General features: G+C 53.8%; 1 protein-coding gene across 2 annotated transcripts in view; it reads left to right on the top strand.

Moving 5' to 3' along the window:
- Positions 1–16,094, top strand: part of LOC144949115 (uncharacterized) — a 64,847-nt gene that overhangs the window by 25,569 nt on the left and 23,184 nt on the right. For both annotated transcript variants that reach the window (XM_078878967.1, XM_078878968.1), the window contains exons 3-11: positions 234–379; positions 2,834–2,944; positions 4,459–4,578; positions 6,313–6,428; positions 10,517–10,658; positions 11,170–11,320; positions 13,408–13,554; positions 14,633–14,808; positions 15,644–15,760. In XM_078878967.1, the coding sequence (XP_078735093.1) occupies positions 234–379; positions 2,834–2,944; positions 4,459–4,578; positions 6,313–6,428; positions 10,517–10,658; positions 11,170–11,320; positions 13,408–13,554; positions 14,633–14,808; positions 15,644–15,760 (1,226 nt within the window). The remainder of the gene's footprint in view (positions 1–233; positions 380–2,833; positions 2,945–4,458; positions 4,579–6,312; positions 6,429–10,516; positions 10,659–11,169; positions 11,321–13,407; positions 13,555–14,632; positions 14,809–15,643; positions 15,761–16,094) is intronic.

Here is a 16,094-nt window from a genome sequence, read left to right as displayed (position 1 = left end):
GAAGCATCTATGAAGGCCGGTGCTGCGACACACATGGGAGTGTGGGTGGTCAACGCCACGCCCGGCCGCCTTTGTCTCCCCAGTAGTGATGAGTACACCAGGTACCCAAATGAGTACATAGGGGTTGGGGGGGGGTATGTGGGGGGGGGGGGGGGAGAGGGCAATGTATGAAACTCTCCACCATTGTTTGTATACAACTTTATTATTTCCTAAGCTCCCATGAATTTTCGCAGCCGACGAAGAGAACACGGATGTGTGCAAGAGCCTCTTCTCGGCTATCAAGAGTGCAGTGGCGCTGCCCGACGAGGAGACGGGCAGCCTCGTGGGCATCCTCATGCACTTCATCCGAGCGGGCATCAGCCAGGACACCTTGCTCGAGGTGAGGTCGCCAAGGACCCCCTGCCAAGGACCCCCCCCCCCCCACCCCGCGGGTACGAGAGAGCCAATCGGGAAGCACGAAGTGGCCGGACAGCTCGATTTATGCTGGAGAAATCAGATGAGCTGTAAAGCTCTTTTTTACAAGAAGGAAAATAATAAAAATAAAACATAATAAAAGAATTCTCACGACGTTTCGGCCACAACGCAAGCAGCCGTCTACAGGTGGAGAACAGGTCTGTCGAGAAGGCAGAGTCTGAATGGCACGCCCCAGGCTTGGAGCGACTATTTATATTCAGACTCTGCCTTCTCGACAGACCTGTTCTCCACCTGAGGACGGCTGCTTGCGTTGTGGCCGAAACGTCGTGAGAATTATTTAATTATGTTTTATTTTTATTATTTTATTATTTTCCTTCTACGTGACTTTACCGAAAGAAACAAGAAGATGAATCCCTGCAGTCACGAAAGCTTTAAATCGAAATAAATTAGCTTCTTTTTCAGACGCGACCTGGCTATCAATAACAATAGCTCAACAAATTGGCTCATCACGTGGAACTTCAGAGCAGCCAATTGCTCTAAGCGCATGTTCATAAATGTGGAGGGGAAAACCGGAGGACCCGGAGAAAAATCCACGCGACCACGGGGAGAGAGACATGCAAACGCCAAATATGCAGCAGGCGTCAGGGTCTGGATCAAACCCATGACCTCCTGTATTCCAGGCCAGGGAGTTAACATCTCTCTTCCAACGTGATGCCCCTGAGCCAGAGGTCGCAACCGGGTACCCGATTCCCGTACCCTACCCGATACCCGGCTACCCGTACCCGGCCGGGTACGGGTAGCCGTTTGCGACCCTGGTGCGGCCGGGTACGGGTACGGGTAGGCCGTGAGTCACCGGTGAGTAGCCGTTTGTCACTCATTTCGGGTAGGGTACGGGTACAGGTAGGGAACGGGTACCCATACCCGGCCGGGTACAGGTACCCATTTGCGACCCTGGTGCGGCCGGGTACGGGTAAGGAATCAAAACCCGTTTGCGACCTCTGCCCTGAGCGCTGGGCTCCACCCCCGAACTCCTGGGGTCACAATTCAGGCAAGCCGCCTGTCGTGACGAATCGGAGATATCAGGCCTCGTGGGTTGATGGTCGTCTCAGCCTGGTCACGAATGACCGCACACACAAACCAAAAACTTAAATTGGCAAAATTGTAGCTCTGACAGTTTTGTAAATTAACAGAGCAGAAGTCACACGAAGGGGTCTCGGGTTGTAGCTCTGTGATTTCCGCTTCCGCGGACCGTTCTTTAGCACAGAGGGTTGCACTGCTATGTCGGAGATCTGATAAAATTATGTGGGGGGGGAGGAGGTGGGTGGAAATAATACACCTGAAGTGATTACTGGGTAGGTGTTAGCGGTAGTGCAGTGCAGCTCTCCGATGTGTTTTAAGGGTTGTATCGCGCACTGCTTGGCACGTTGTCCGACGTTTCACCCCACGCTTTGCTGCGACACGTGGGGCAAAGCGTCGGGACACGGTGCCACACACCAAACGGTGCAACAAAACACAACGGAGAACCGCTCTTCCCCGTGAAACTACACAGCCTTAATGAACATCAAACAAACACGTCTTTAATGAGCATCAAACTCTGGCCCCACACACTGGGCTGCCGACCCCTTTTGCTGCACAACCCCCTCTGCGCTAACCCCTGTACACACACACACTCTGCACACACCCTATACACACACACACACTGCGCTAACCCCTGTACACACACACACTCTGCACACACCCCACACACACACACACACTGCGCTAACCCCTGTACACACACACACTGCGCTAACCCCTGTACACACGCACACCTGTACACACACACACTGCACACACCCCTGTACATACACACACACACACTGCACGCACACCTGTACACACACACACTGCGCTAACCCCTCTACACACACACACACACTGCACGCACCCCTGTACACACACACACTGCACGCACACCTGTACACACACACACACTGCGCTAACCCCTGTACACACACACACACTGCACGCACACCTGTACACACACACACACTGCACTAACCCCTGTACACACACTGCACGCACCCCTGTACACACACACACTGCACGCACACCTGTACACACACACACACACACTGCACGCACACCTGTACACATACACACACTGCGCAAACCCCTGTACACACACACACACTGCGCTAACCCCTGTACACACACACACTGCGCTAACCCCTGTGTACACACACACTGCACGCACACCTGTACACACACACTGCGCAAACCCCTGTACACACACACACTGCGCTAACCCCTGTACACACACACACTGTACGCACCCCTGTACACACACCCTCTGCACACATCCCTGTTGCACACACACCCTCTGCACACACCCCTGTTGCACACACCTGCTGCGTTACACCGCCTGTTGTGTACGCAGGCCGACCAAGGCATGGGTCTGAAAGCGAAGATGCGCGAGAATGAAAATCTACTCGTGGCTGAGAGGGAAGCGACGGGCGAGGCAAATAAGAAAATCCAGCTGCTGTACCAGGCACGTGCCACCCGCTGCACCTTGAGCTTGCTCGTGTATAAATGTAGCGGTACAAAAAAACACACGTTACAAACGAGTCGCGTTGCAGATGAAACGTTGTCATTGAAACGGCCCTTAATAAGGGAATCGGGACAAAACGACACCAGGGGCTGGCAAACAAAATAACAAGAAGAGCCATTTTTTTTTTTATCTTTTATATTAAGTTCGCTTGCTTGCTTGCTTAGGACCGTGCAAATCTTTCGGTCGTTTTTTAACCCACTTCCCGTGATCCAATCGAGCTGACATTTTGCACACAGACTCGTTGTGCGTGACAATAAATGTTCATGGACATTTTTTTCCAAAATGTTACACTTTTTAGGACAAAAATATTATATTTAATTACCAATTGCTTAATGCTGCCATGCAGTCATCTGACCCATAGGTGGCAGCCATCTCAAGCCAGAGGACGAGAGGACTCTAGCCGCCACGCATATAAAGGATTTATAGTGAAAAACTTTGTTTTTACGGGTTCATTTTTTCTGAATTCGGTACACAATACTCAATATTTCAAGGGCCGCAATGCATGTAAAGGCATACAGTGAGGGAAAAAAGTATTTGATCCCCTGCTGATTTTGTACGTTTGCTCACTGACAAAGAAATGATCAGTCTATAATTTTAATGGTAAGTTTATTTGAACAGTGAGAGACAGAATAACAACAAAAAAATCCAGAAAAACGCATGTCAAAAATGTTATAAATTGATTTGCATTTTAATGAGGGAAATAAGTATTTACAAATCAATTTATACAATTTTTGACATGCGTTTTTCTGGATTTTGTTGTTGTTATTCTGTTTCTCACTGTTCAAATAAACCTACCATTAAAATTATAGACTGATCATTTCTTTGTCAGTGGGCAAACGTACAAAATCAGCAGGGGATCAAATACTTTTTTCCCTCACTGTACATGCAATAAAGCAGTTCGTGAAGAGCCGCATGCGGCCCCAAGGCCGCAGTTTACCGACCCCTGTTCTAGACGGACGCTGCAAAGACCCAGGTAGCTCAGCGATCGAGCGAGCCGCTCTCAATCGGAAGGTTGCGAGTTCAACTCCTGGCTGGTGTGGGTAAACTCGCCCCCGCCACCCCTCCCCGCCATATGAACGTCTAATTTCCAGCACTGGCGCGGGGGGGGGGGGCTGCATTGGGAGGATTTCAGCGGCGCCTCGAGCTCATTCGAGCCTTTCTAGATTTGAAGCTGATACAGCAATCGTGCTGTGACAGTTCCACCTGAAGACGGAAGCTTGTGTTGCCTCCGAAACGTCGTGATTTTTATTTTATTTTTATTTTACTTTTATTCATTTGAATTTTTTTACCTACGTGACTTTACCGAAAAAACCCAATAATATGAATACTCATTCGAGCAGGCAACTCGCTTTGATTTTCTTTCTTTTGTGAGCGCGAGCAAAAACCGACCGGGGGGGAGCGGGCCGTCGAATCGTAAGGGGGTGACCGTCGAACCGCGCGCCCGCCTTTCGCAGGAAGTGTCCGGCGAGCGGGCACGGGCCTCGGCGTGCGAGCAGGAGCTGGTGGCGCTGCGCTCGCGCCTGCAGGCCTCCAGCCAGGAGCACGCTGCAGAGGGCCAGCAGCTGGCCGTGAAGGTGGGGGAGGGCGGGGAGAGTGGGAGAGGGGGGAGGGGAGGGAGGGTTAGGGAGGGGAGTGTGGGAGGGGAGGATTAGGGAGGGAGTGTGAGGGAGAGTGGGAGGGGAGGGAGGGGAGGGGAGGGTTAGGGAGGGAGTGTGAGGGAGAGCGGGGAGAGTGGGAGGGGAGGGGAGGGAGTGTAGGGGAGAGAGTGTGAGGGAGAGAGTGTGAGGGACAGAGTGTGAGGGACAGAGTGTGAGGGAGAGAGTGTGAGGGAGGGGAGGGAGTGTGAGTGGAGGGGAGGGAGTGTGAGGGGAGGGGAGGGAGTGTGAGGGGAGGGGAGGGAGGGGAGGGAGTGAGGGTGAGGGAGGGGAGGGTGTGTGTGGGAGTGTGAGGAGAGGGGGAGAGTGTGAGGGAGGGTGAGGGAGGGGAGTGTGAGGGAGAGAGTGTGAGAGAGGGAGTGTGATAGAGAGAGAGTGTGAGGGAGAGAGTGTGAGGAGAGGGAGTGTGAGGGAGAGAGTGGGAGGGAGTGTGAGGGAGAGTGTGAGGGAGAGAGTGTGAGGGAGAGAGTGTGAGGGAGAGAGTGGGAGGGAGTGTGAGGGAGAGAGTGGGAGGGAGTGTGAGGGAGAGAGTGTCAGGGAGAGAGTGTGAGGGAGGGAGTGTGAGGGAGGGAGGGAGGGGAGGGAGTGTGAGGGAGGGAGTTTGAGGGAGGGAGTATGAGGGAGGGAGTGTGAGGGAGGGAGTGTGAGGGAGGGAGTGTGTGGGAGGGAGTGTGAGGGAGAGAGTGGGAGGGAGTGTGAGGGAGAGAGTGTCAGGGAGAGAGTGTGAGGGAGAGAGTGTGAGGGAGGGAGTGTGAGGGAGGGAGTGAGGGGAGGGAGTGTGAGGGAGGGAGTTTGAGGGAGGGAGTGTGAGGGAGGGAGTGTGAGGGAGGGAGTGTGAGGGAGGGAGTGTGAGGGAGGGAGTGTGAGGGAGGGAGTGTGAGGGAGGGAGTGTGAGGGAGGGAGTGTGAGGGAGGGAGTGTGAGGGAGGGAGTGTGAGGGAGGGAGTGTGAGGGAGGGAGTGTGAGGGAGGGAGTGTGAGGGAGGGAGTGTGAGGGAGGGAGTGTGAGGGAGGGAGTGTGAGGGAGGGAGTGTGAAGGAGGGTGTGTGTGGGGGAGAGAGTGTGAGGGAGGGAGTGTGAGGGGAGGGAGTGTGAGGGGAGGGAGTGTGAGGGAGGGAGTGTGAGGGAGGGATGGGAGGGAGTGTGAGAGAGGGAGTGTGAGGGAGAGGAGTGTGAGGGAGGGGAGGGAGTGTGAGGGAGAGAGTGTGAGGGAGAGTGTGAGGGGAGGGAGGGAATGTGAGGGAGAGAGTGTGAGGGAGGGGAGAGAGTGTGAGGGAGAGAGTGTGAGGGGAGGGAGAGAGTGTGAGGGAGTGTGAGGGAGGGAGTGTGAGGGAGAGGAGTGTGAGTGAGGGGAGGGGAGGTAGTGTGAGGGGAGGGGAGGGAGTGTGAGGGGAGGGGGGAGGGAAGGAGTGTGAGAGAGTAAGTGAGGGGAGGGAGGTGTTTTTTTGAACCCGTAACATTTGAACTTTTTTTTACCAAAAGATCCAAAGAGTAACCATCAATGAAGCAACACCATCCAAGAGGGAAAACACAGAAAAAGCCAACTGCGTTTACAGATCGAAAACCGTGCAAGCGGGCGGTGGTTGCCGGTGAGCGGACGTTGTTTGCGAGTCAGCGGACAGGTCGTCTCGAGGCAAGCGGACGCCGTGTTTCAGTTCCAGCAGGTGAGCGAGGAGCACGGCCGCGCCCAGGAGGAGCTGACCAAGCTGCGGCAAGAGGTCGGCATCCTTCGCGAGGCCCTCAACGGCGTCACCGCCCAGAACGACGCCAAGTACGGGACGCGCACACACGGCACACCTCTCTCTCCCTTGTACCCATCGTCGCTCGTCGCTCGCCTAATCGCCCGTCGCGTTGCTGGCTGTCCCAACATGGACAGCTCTTGTGTCAATCCACTGCCGGGCGGTGGCACGAATTTTAAACTACCTCGCCTGGTATGCAGGCGATCGCGGATTCGATTTCGACCCTGATGCCTGCTGTATATTTGGAGTTTGCATGTCTCTCTCTCTCCCCGTGGTCGCGTGGATTTGGCTGCTCTAAATGTCCACGCGATGCTAAGCCACTTCGTTGAGCTATCATTTGTGGCCAGGTCGCTTCTGAAAAAGAGCTACATAACTCGGTGGGCCTTTCCTGGTGAAATAAACAAATAGTTTAGTTTAGTTCTTACCCTGAGACGTCATGGAAGTTGTTTGACGTATTGGGGAGCATAGACTTTGGAGAATAGTACAGTACAACAATGGATTTTGCTGGACTGTCCTCCCCTCACAATGTATCGCCTCAGGAATGCCGATGTTTTGCATGATGGTCACCCGTACAATCGTTATGAAGCCTTTGGCCTGCTTAGCTTAGGAGACTTGACAACCGGGTTTTTTTTTGTCATTTACACGTTGAACTTCTTTTAGACCGTACGTAATCGGAGGTTCAAGGAAAAGAACAGCAAACTAAATACAACAAGCACTTCTACAGAATGAGTTTTTTTCAATCTATATGATTTAAAAGTGGATCGCTCCAGTGACTTCCTAATATCGGAAGGAAGAGCGTTCCAGACGGCCGCCGGGCCAAGGCCTTTCCCCCATTCTCCCCCCACCCCCATCCCTTCCTTTCCCCAGCTTCTCCTGTCCAGCCCGTGGTCTCTGTGATGTCGTCTCTCTGCTGCTTCTGCCGTTTGTTCCTCCGCCTCTCCTCCGCTCCTCTTCCCTTCTCTCAGCTCTCCGCTCCGTAGTTAACTCTCGTCAGCTGTTGCTCGTGACACGGCCCTGTCCGTTTCCATCCACCCTGTTGCAAAAAAAAAAAATGTGTAAGATTGAGAGAGGAAAAAATTAACCCGTAAAAACAAAGTTTTCCACTATAAATCCTTTATATGCGTGGCGGCTAGAGTCCTCTCGTCCTCTGTCTTGAGATGGCTGCCACCTATGGGTCAGATGATTGCCTGCCACCATTAAGCAATTGATAATTAAATATCATTTTTTTTCCCTAAAAAGTGTAAAATTTTGGAACATTTTTTCACGAAAATAAATTGTCACGCACAACGAGTCTGTGTGCAAAATGTCAGCTCGATTGGATCACGGGAAGTGGGTTAAAAAACGACCGAAAGATGTGCACGGTCGTAAGCGCGCAAGCAAGCGCGCAAGTGAACTTAATATAAAGGATAAAAAAACCCAGACGCGTTACTCTCGGGAAGCCCCAGACGTTCCGCTCGAGGGCAAAAACACACAAAAAACACAACCTGGCGCTGTGGTTGAGAGTGGTGGCTGTGGAGTCAGCCTCGTCTGGTGCAGTGCGGTTTCGGCAGGCTTGCGTGCACGTCCGTACGTGACTCAACCTGCCGTCTTCAATACCAATTGAGGCTTGGCAGACGCGCACACGCTCGTGCCTCTTGGCTTGCCAGTGGGTTTTATTTTTTTTTAAACCAGTCCAAGTTAGAAGGTAAAGGAGCAGCTCTCCAATTTATTTGCTCACCACTGCTGGTGGAAGAGCATCATCGGCAGTAGAGGGAGCTCTGGTCCAGAGAGTCCTCTCCCCTCTAGAAGGTAGTTGACCTCCTCTTCCATGCTAGGCAGATGTTTTGGAACTGGTGGGACGACCCACACTTTACTCCACCACACGTCACCCGCTGATCGACTCGCTGTGGTGGAGCAATTTATGCTGATGGGTGGACGGTGGCAGGCAGGGGGCGGACGGTGGACGGGGGAGAGGTGTGGTTTCAGAATATGTATTTATTCTGGAAGAATCCGATGAGCTATTAAGCTTTTTCACAGGCGTCCAGTCGGGGGGCACGGGTTAAGAACATTACAACAACAAACACAGTACAAAAACACGACAGTAGTGTAAAGTACAAGAAAGGTAAACAAATCACCCACACACATACAAATACAACTAAACCATCCCCATCTTACCAGGCAAAGTCCACTGAGGTATTAACTTATTGTTCAGAAGCGACCTAGAAACTTAAATTTCGATTTAAAGCTTTCGTGACGGCAGGGATTCATCTTCTTGGTTCTTTCGGTAAAGTCAAGTAGAATGGAAATAATAAAATAATAAAAACAAAACATAATAAAATAATTCTCACGACGTTTCGGCCACAACGCAAGTAGCCGTCCTCAGGTGGAGAACAGGTCTGTGGAGGAGACAGCGTCTGAAGTCTTCTCGACAGACCTGTTCTCCACCTGAGGACGGCTTCTTGCGTTGTGGCCGAAACGTCGTGAGAATTATTTTATTATGTTTTGTTTTTATTATTTTATTATTTCCATTCTACGTGACTTTACCGAAAGAACCAAGAAGATGAAGACCTAGAAACTTGTCCCATTATTCCAACTGCCGCACTGGCACATGGAGCCGGTGACCTCTGGATTGCAAGGCCCAGGCTGCTGCTGCTCCTCCATTATTACGCCGCGCGGGAGAAAATTGGTGCTTAATAGGGTGCTAGCTAACACCAATTATTAAGATTATTACATTTGTTTAACCAGGAAAGCCTTGCCGAGTCTGAAGACTCCGTGTCAGGAGGGCCCTGCTAAGCTATCGAAGTCGTGGGGGGGGGGGGGCGACGATCGTGATGTGTTTGTCAATTAGGTAATTTGTGACTAATTTTATAATTTGACAAATTTGGACCGTCACCCTGGCATGCCTGGCCAACTGTTGCCGTGCTTCAATAGTCTGTGTGTGCGTGTCTCTGCGTGTGCGTGTCTCTTGTGTGTGCGTGTCTCTGTGTGTGCGCGTGTCTCTGTGTGTGTGCGTGTCTGTGTGTGTGTGTGTGTGCATGTCTCTGTGTGTGTGTGCGTGTCTGTGTGTGTGTGTCTGTGTGTGTGTGTGTCTCTATGTGTGTGTGCGTGTCTCTGTGCGTGCGTGTGCGTGTCTCTGTGTGTGCGCGTGTCTCTGTGTGTGTGCGTGTCTGTGTGTGTGTGTGTGTGCATGTCTCTGTGTGTGTGTGCGTGTCTGTGTGTGTGTGTCTGTGTGTGTGTGTGTGTCTCTATGTGTGTGTGCGTGTCTCTGTGCGTGCGTGTGCGTTTCTCTGTGTGTGTGCGTGTCTGTGTGCATGTGTGTGCGTGTCTCTGTGTGTGTGTGCGTGTCTCTGTGTGTGTGTGTGTGTCTCTGTGTGTGTGTGTGTGCGTGTCTCTGTGTGTGTGTGTGTGTGCGTGTCTCTGTGTGTGTGTGTGTGCGTGTCTCTGTGTGTGTGTGTGTGCGTGTCTCTGTGTGTGTGTGTGTGCGTGTCTCTGTGTGTGTGTGTGTGCGTGTGCGTGTCTGTGTGTGTGCGTGTCTCTGTGTGTGTGTCTCTATGTGTGCGTGTGTGTGCGTGTCTATGTGTGCGTGTGTGTGCGTGTCTCTGTGTGCGTGCGTGTGCGTGTCTCTGTGTGCGTGCGTGTGCGTGTCTCTGTGTGTGTGTGTGTGTGCGTGTCCCTGTGTGTGTGTGCGTGTCTCTGTGTGTGCGTATCTGTGTGTGCGCGTCTGCTGAGCTGCCCATGCTGGACATCTGTGACAAAGAGCTTCATTGCTCATCGGATTCCTCCTGCAGTTAAAAATAAAAATTCGGATTCTATAACGGGGGGGATCTTTGTAGGGAGCGGGAGTGCAGTGGGTAATGTGTTGCACTACAAACCCGGTGATCCGAGTTCGGTTCCTGCTACAGCCAGCATTGCTGATGAATATCTGAACCGGTCCTGGGCCTCCCCTAGGTAAACTCGGCCTTAAATGGGCAGTCTGTAAACAACGGCATTGAGGAGACAAAGGCGGCCGGGTGTGGTGCTGCTGGCTCACCCACCCTCTCGTGCGCCGTGCTGGCTTTCATTGGTGCTCGCTAACAGCACTTGTCCCAACAGTTCGTTAAGGCTATACGGGGGATCTTTGTCTTCGCGTGCGTGCGTTCAGGCAAGCGGCGGAGATGGCCCGACTGCACAAGGAGTGCCGGCGGTTCATGACGGAGATGTCGGAGAAGAACTCCAAGATGATGGCCCTGGAGGCGGAGAATGAGTCGCTGCGTGGCTCTCTGTCCGGACTCGAGCAGATGCAGGTGAGGGCAGTGGCACCACTTACATCACTTCACGGCCACCCCCCCCCCTCCTCCCACCTCTCCACCCCTACTCCTTCACACACCCACCCCCTCTCCCCCGTCAACTCCCCCCATCTACCACACCCGTCTACCCTACCATCTACCAGAGGTCGCAAACGGGTTTTGATTCCTTACCCGTACCCGGCCGCACCAGGGTCGCAAACGGGTACCCGTACCCGTACCCGGCCGTACCCGTACCCTACCCGTACCCGGCCGGGTATCGAGTACCTGATTGCGACCTCTGGGATGAAGCCATGTTGCAGGTGCGGGTGGGTTGATTCTAGGAACTTTAATTGTGAGAAGAGACAAGACGTTGGGAAATGAGTGACAAACGGTGACTCACCAGTGACTCACGGCCTACCCGTAGCCGGGTATCGGGTAGGGTACGGGTATCGGGTACCCGGTTGCGACCTCTGACCACCGCCTCCCGCGCACCACCGACCCCTCCCCACCTGTTATTCCGAGCGCACAGGGCCGCCACAAGGAGGTGGAGTCGGCCCTGCAGAGGCAGCTGACTGAGGCGACGGAGGAGCTGCGGGCCAACAAGTCGCACAGCGGGAGCATCATGGTCGCATGGGAGCAGACCGGCTCGGAGCTACACTCCACCAAGCAGCGCTGCCTCGGTGCGTCCACGGCTCCTGCCTCTCCACCCACCCCCACCCACCCCCACCGCCTTCCGACTGATGTCGCATCGCCACGGCCGTGCGGTTAACCGGCTCCCCTCCCGAGCGTGGGACCGGTGAAACGACGCCGGGCCCTGCTTTGTGCGAGTGCCAGCACCAGCGTTCTCCTCCCAGATCCGCAGCCGGTTGTGAATCGTTGAGATGGGACGCGACGCGATTGGCGACCTTGCATTGGCATTCGTGGAGCGTCTGGGTTGCAAAGGGGCACCGCAAGACGCTGGCCAGAATAGAGTGGGCACATTTATTGGCGTAGAGGTACCATGGGAACCTCATTTGCCAGTAAAAATATGATATAACTCTGAGTTATGTCTTTTGTTTGTATTATGACTGCAGGTATTGCGGTCTATGCAAACATGACTCCTTGTAAAAAGGTGTCAGTTTTGTTGCCAGATAGAAGGGTAAAAAACCAATTGGCGTAGAGGTAGTTTGAATGATCTGGTTACATTGCTCCGTGTGTACAGGATGTCCGTAGTGCGCTGGGTATCCCCCGACCTTATAACTTACGTATGATTGAATGTAAATGGTGATGATTAAGGAACGTAATTTAATTGATTGTGCTTGGGATATTATAATATGTTCATATATTGAATTGATATTTTTGACCCTAACCCTACTAGCTTAACCCTACCAGCCTAACCCGAGCAGCCTATCCCGAGCTCCCAATTCTCTTGCTACTGCTTTGCGCCGTGGGCCTTAGGGCCTGACCTTAGCAACTGCGATAAAAAAGGTGTGATGCCCATTGGGGTGACATGAGGCCATGCTCGATTCTCCAAACCGCTTATAACACCCAGGCTAGTCTGGCCCATTGGCTAACTGTGCGTTTAACCCCTTGAGCCATTTCATATTGATTGAGCCAATTTCATTTCTCGACAGTCACCCTCTGGCGAACAATCCAAGCCCTGCTGTGAGTGTGCGAGGGCTCCATTCCAGGACTGCCTCATCTGGCCTCCTGTCCAACTGGCCCACTGGCCTGATCTGCCCTTGCTTAACACGGACATTAATTTTCAAGCGGTCACGTAACCATTTCCTGTTCTGAGACGTCTGCAAGTTTCAGAGTGGGGTCTCGTTAACCGCTGAATCTCGGAACGCGCGAAGTGGTTCGGAGTTTTTTTTTTAAAGACATTGGACTGAAATCACCGCAGCGAACCGTAGCGTCACGATCGCCACTCCACGATGGCCGGCGGCAAACTGTGCCAGACGCCCTCCCGCGCGGCTTTTTGCTTGAGTTTCCGTTCCGGTGACGTGAACGTACGTAACCGGAACGGAATCGGAAGAAAAACTGATGACGTACGCAAATATAAATAGTGAGGAATGTATTTTCATTGATTGTACAGTGATACCTCTGTTCACGAACGCTTCTGTTCACGAACAACTCGGTTCACGAACAGAAAAGTTCATAAAAATATGCTCCGGTTCACGAACTCCGCTTCGGTTCACGAACTGGAGCCGCGGCCATTTTAATGCTATTTCCAGGCTGTCACGTGGTCGTGACTTCCTGTAGGAAGATCGTGGAGAGAAGAAGAGACACAGAAAGAAGTACTGTGAGTACTGTGAAGACACTTTCAGTGACTTTTTGCTTTTTAGTGTGCTTTTTAGCACATACAGTACTGTACTGTACTACTGTACTGTACTACTGTACTGTATTGTACAATACTGTACTTACTGTATTGTACAGTTCACCCGTTTGAGTGCTTACTGAAGTCATCTCAAGCAAGGTTAGTGTTCTCTCTTTATACATTACTATACTGTACAGTACTAATGTGTATTGTAATTTGTTTCATATTTTTGTGCTTCCAAAACCAAAAATAAAGGTCAAAACGGATTAACCGGATTTACATTGAACCCTATGGGAAAATGTGCCTCGGTTCACGACCAATTCGGTTCGCGACCAGAGTCGGTTCACGACTTAAGTTCGTGAACCGAGGTATCACTGTACTTGGAATATTATGTGTCATCGTATTAATATCGTGCCCACACTTGTGCTTGTGATCCTGGTGACCCCACTCCCACCTCCCCCCCTCCACCAGACCTGCAGTCGGAGCTGAAGTCGGTGATGTCCCAGCTCGCTGGCCGTACTACCGAGTCCGAGTCTCTGGTGGCTCAACTCGGGGACAGCCACTCGCTCCTCGATCAGTCCAACGTCCGCCTCGTGGCCATGGACGAGGCCTACAAGAGTAAGGCTCTCTCCCAGAGGTCGCAAACGGGTTTTGATTCCTTACCCGTACCCGGCCGCACCAGGGTCGCAAACGGGTACCCGTACCCGTACCCTACCCGTACCCTACCCGAAATGAGTGACAAACGGTTACTCACCAGTGACTCACGGCCTACCCGTACCCGTACCCGGCCGCACCAGGGTCGCAAACGGGTACCCGTACCTGGCCGGGTACGGGTAGCCGGGTATCGGGTAGGGTACGGGTATCGGGTACCCGGTTGCGACCTCTGGTCTCTCCGTGGCCGTTAGCGGGCGCCCGCGTTCCGTTCCTGTCCGCGCCTCCGGGGGTGCTCGAGTTGGCCCCGTGTCCTCGGCCCCCTTGCCGTATCGTCCCCCCGAAGATGGAAGGGGTCTTGGCCAGAAGGATGTTTAACGGCACCACGCCGGCGAGCGGGTGGGCGAGCGCGGTCCGCGAGGATTGTAAAAGTTGCAGCGAAGCCAAAATCTTCGATATACACCGACAGGGATTTGAGCGTTGCCCGAGCCAGCTGCCCAACCCCCGCCCATCCACCCCCCCCCCCCGCGTCCACCCCCCGTCCACCCCCCGTCCACCCCCCGTCCACCCCCCGTCCACCCCCCGTCCACCCCCCGTCCACCCCCCGTCCACCCCCCGTCCACCCCCCGTCCACCCCAGCAACAAGCCCCCGCCGTGGTGTGTGCGTCGCGAGCGGAGTTTCTCACTGCGGCGTTACAACTCTCCTTCTCCCGTCAAGGCAACGGTGCGAAGAGTAGCGCGCTAGTGCTGACGCAACTTGGAGAAATGTGCCTCCCCTCTGTGAATGATGCCTTGTTTTGCTGAATACATTTGGGGTCGCAGGTCACAACATGTCGTTCATCCCCACTGCCGCTCGCTAAATCCCGCTGATTCTCATCGAGTCCCGCGGCTTGTCATTGAAGTCCCACTCCTCGCAGTGCCCAGCGTCGAGTCCCGCTGTTCACGTTGCTTGTCATGTAACCCCGCCCCCGTGTCTCGTCGTGTCCCATCGAGCTCCGCTTTAATCTGAACGACCCCCCCCTCCCCCCACACTCCCCACCACCAGGCCAGCTGGCGGAGGTGCAGGCGGTGTGCGAGGGCGAGCGAGGGCGCGCGGGGGAGCTGGAGCGCGAGCGCGGGGAGCTGCGCTCGGCGCTGAGCCAGGCCGAGATGCAGAAGGCGCTGTGGCAGATGCGGCTCTCCGAGATGGAGGCGGCCTCCGCGGTGCCGTCACACAACTCGGTGCGGCCGTGGTGTGGGTCCTGTGAAGGGTCACGGGCCACTAGGGATATGGGCTTTAGACGTGGGCTGCTGGGGTGTATGGGTGGGCCACTGTGGTGTAGAAACATGGGCCACTGTGGTTTAGAAACATGGGCCACTGTTGTTTCGGGGCATGGGCCACTGTGGTTTAGAGACATGGGCCACTGGTTTAGAAACATGGGCCACTGTGGTGTAGAGACTTGGGCCACTGTGGTCTAGAGACACGTGTCACTGTGGTGTAGGGCTCATGGTTCCACTGGTCTAGATAAATAAGCCACTGGTGTTAGGTACATGGGCCTCTGTGGTGTAGATAAATAGGCCACTATAGTGTAGGGACATGGGCCGCCACTGTGTTGAAGGGGCATGGGCCACTGATGTTTGGTACATGGGCCACTTTGGTCTAGGGACATGGGCCACAGTAGGTGTAGGGACATGAGCCGCTGGTGTTGGGTACATGGGCCATTGTGGTGTAGGCACATGGACCACTGGTTTAGGAGCACACAACACTGTGATGTAGCAGCATGGGCCATTTATGGGCCAATGCAGTATAGAGGTACGGGCCACTGTGGTGCAGTGGCAATCCTGGAGCTCGTGTATATTGGTGACTATTCACTTGGGTGCATAGGTCATGTGGCTTTCAGGTACATGGCCCACTGATGTTACAGATGCGTTGGTCACCGGCATACCAGGTGCACGGGCTGCACGAGGTGCCCGTTCATGTGGCTGCTCAATGTCGCAGCGCGTGCCTGTCGTCACCGCGCGTGCGTAACGTAACCGCTCTCTTTCTCTCTCCCTCTCTCCATCTCCACGGAGCCAGGACGCCATCGTGGAGGAGCTGTGTTTGGAGCGAGACAGCCTCAAGGCCGACCTGGCCGAACTGCGGACTCACAACTCGATGCTGGAGAACAAAATCTCCGAGATGGAGTGCCTGAAGGTGGGTGGAATCGGCTATCTTGACGCGCCCGCCCGCCTGCCCGTTCATGACCGGCGGCGAAGGCGCGCGCGCGGTTAGTAGGCCTCGTGCCGACGCCGTTCCGTGGTGTGTTTCCGGTGGCTTGTGGGTAATTTGTAGAAGTCGTCGGACAGGAGGTCGGACGGGTGGTTCGGAGGTCGGAGTGCTGAGCCGACACCGCTGAGAATCCTGGGTTTGAGTTCGGGTTTCAGCCGCTGCCTGTCATTTAATGAATGTAATTTTTCGATTTAAAGCTTTCGTGACTGCAGGGATTCATCTTCTTGGTTCTTTCGGTAAAGTCACGTAGAAGGGAAGT

The sequence above is a fragment of the Lampetra fluviatilis genome, chromosome 52 (genome assembly GCF_964198595.1).
Source record: "Lampetra fluviatilis chromosome 52, kcLamFluv1.1, whole genome shotgun sequence".
Taxonomy (NCBI): Eukaryota; Metazoa; Chordata; class Hyperoartia; order Petromyzontiformes; family Petromyzontidae; genus Lampetra; species Lampetra fluviatilis.
Note: the sequence above shows the minus strand (reverse complement) of the source record. Positions and strands in the feature narration are given on the sequence as shown.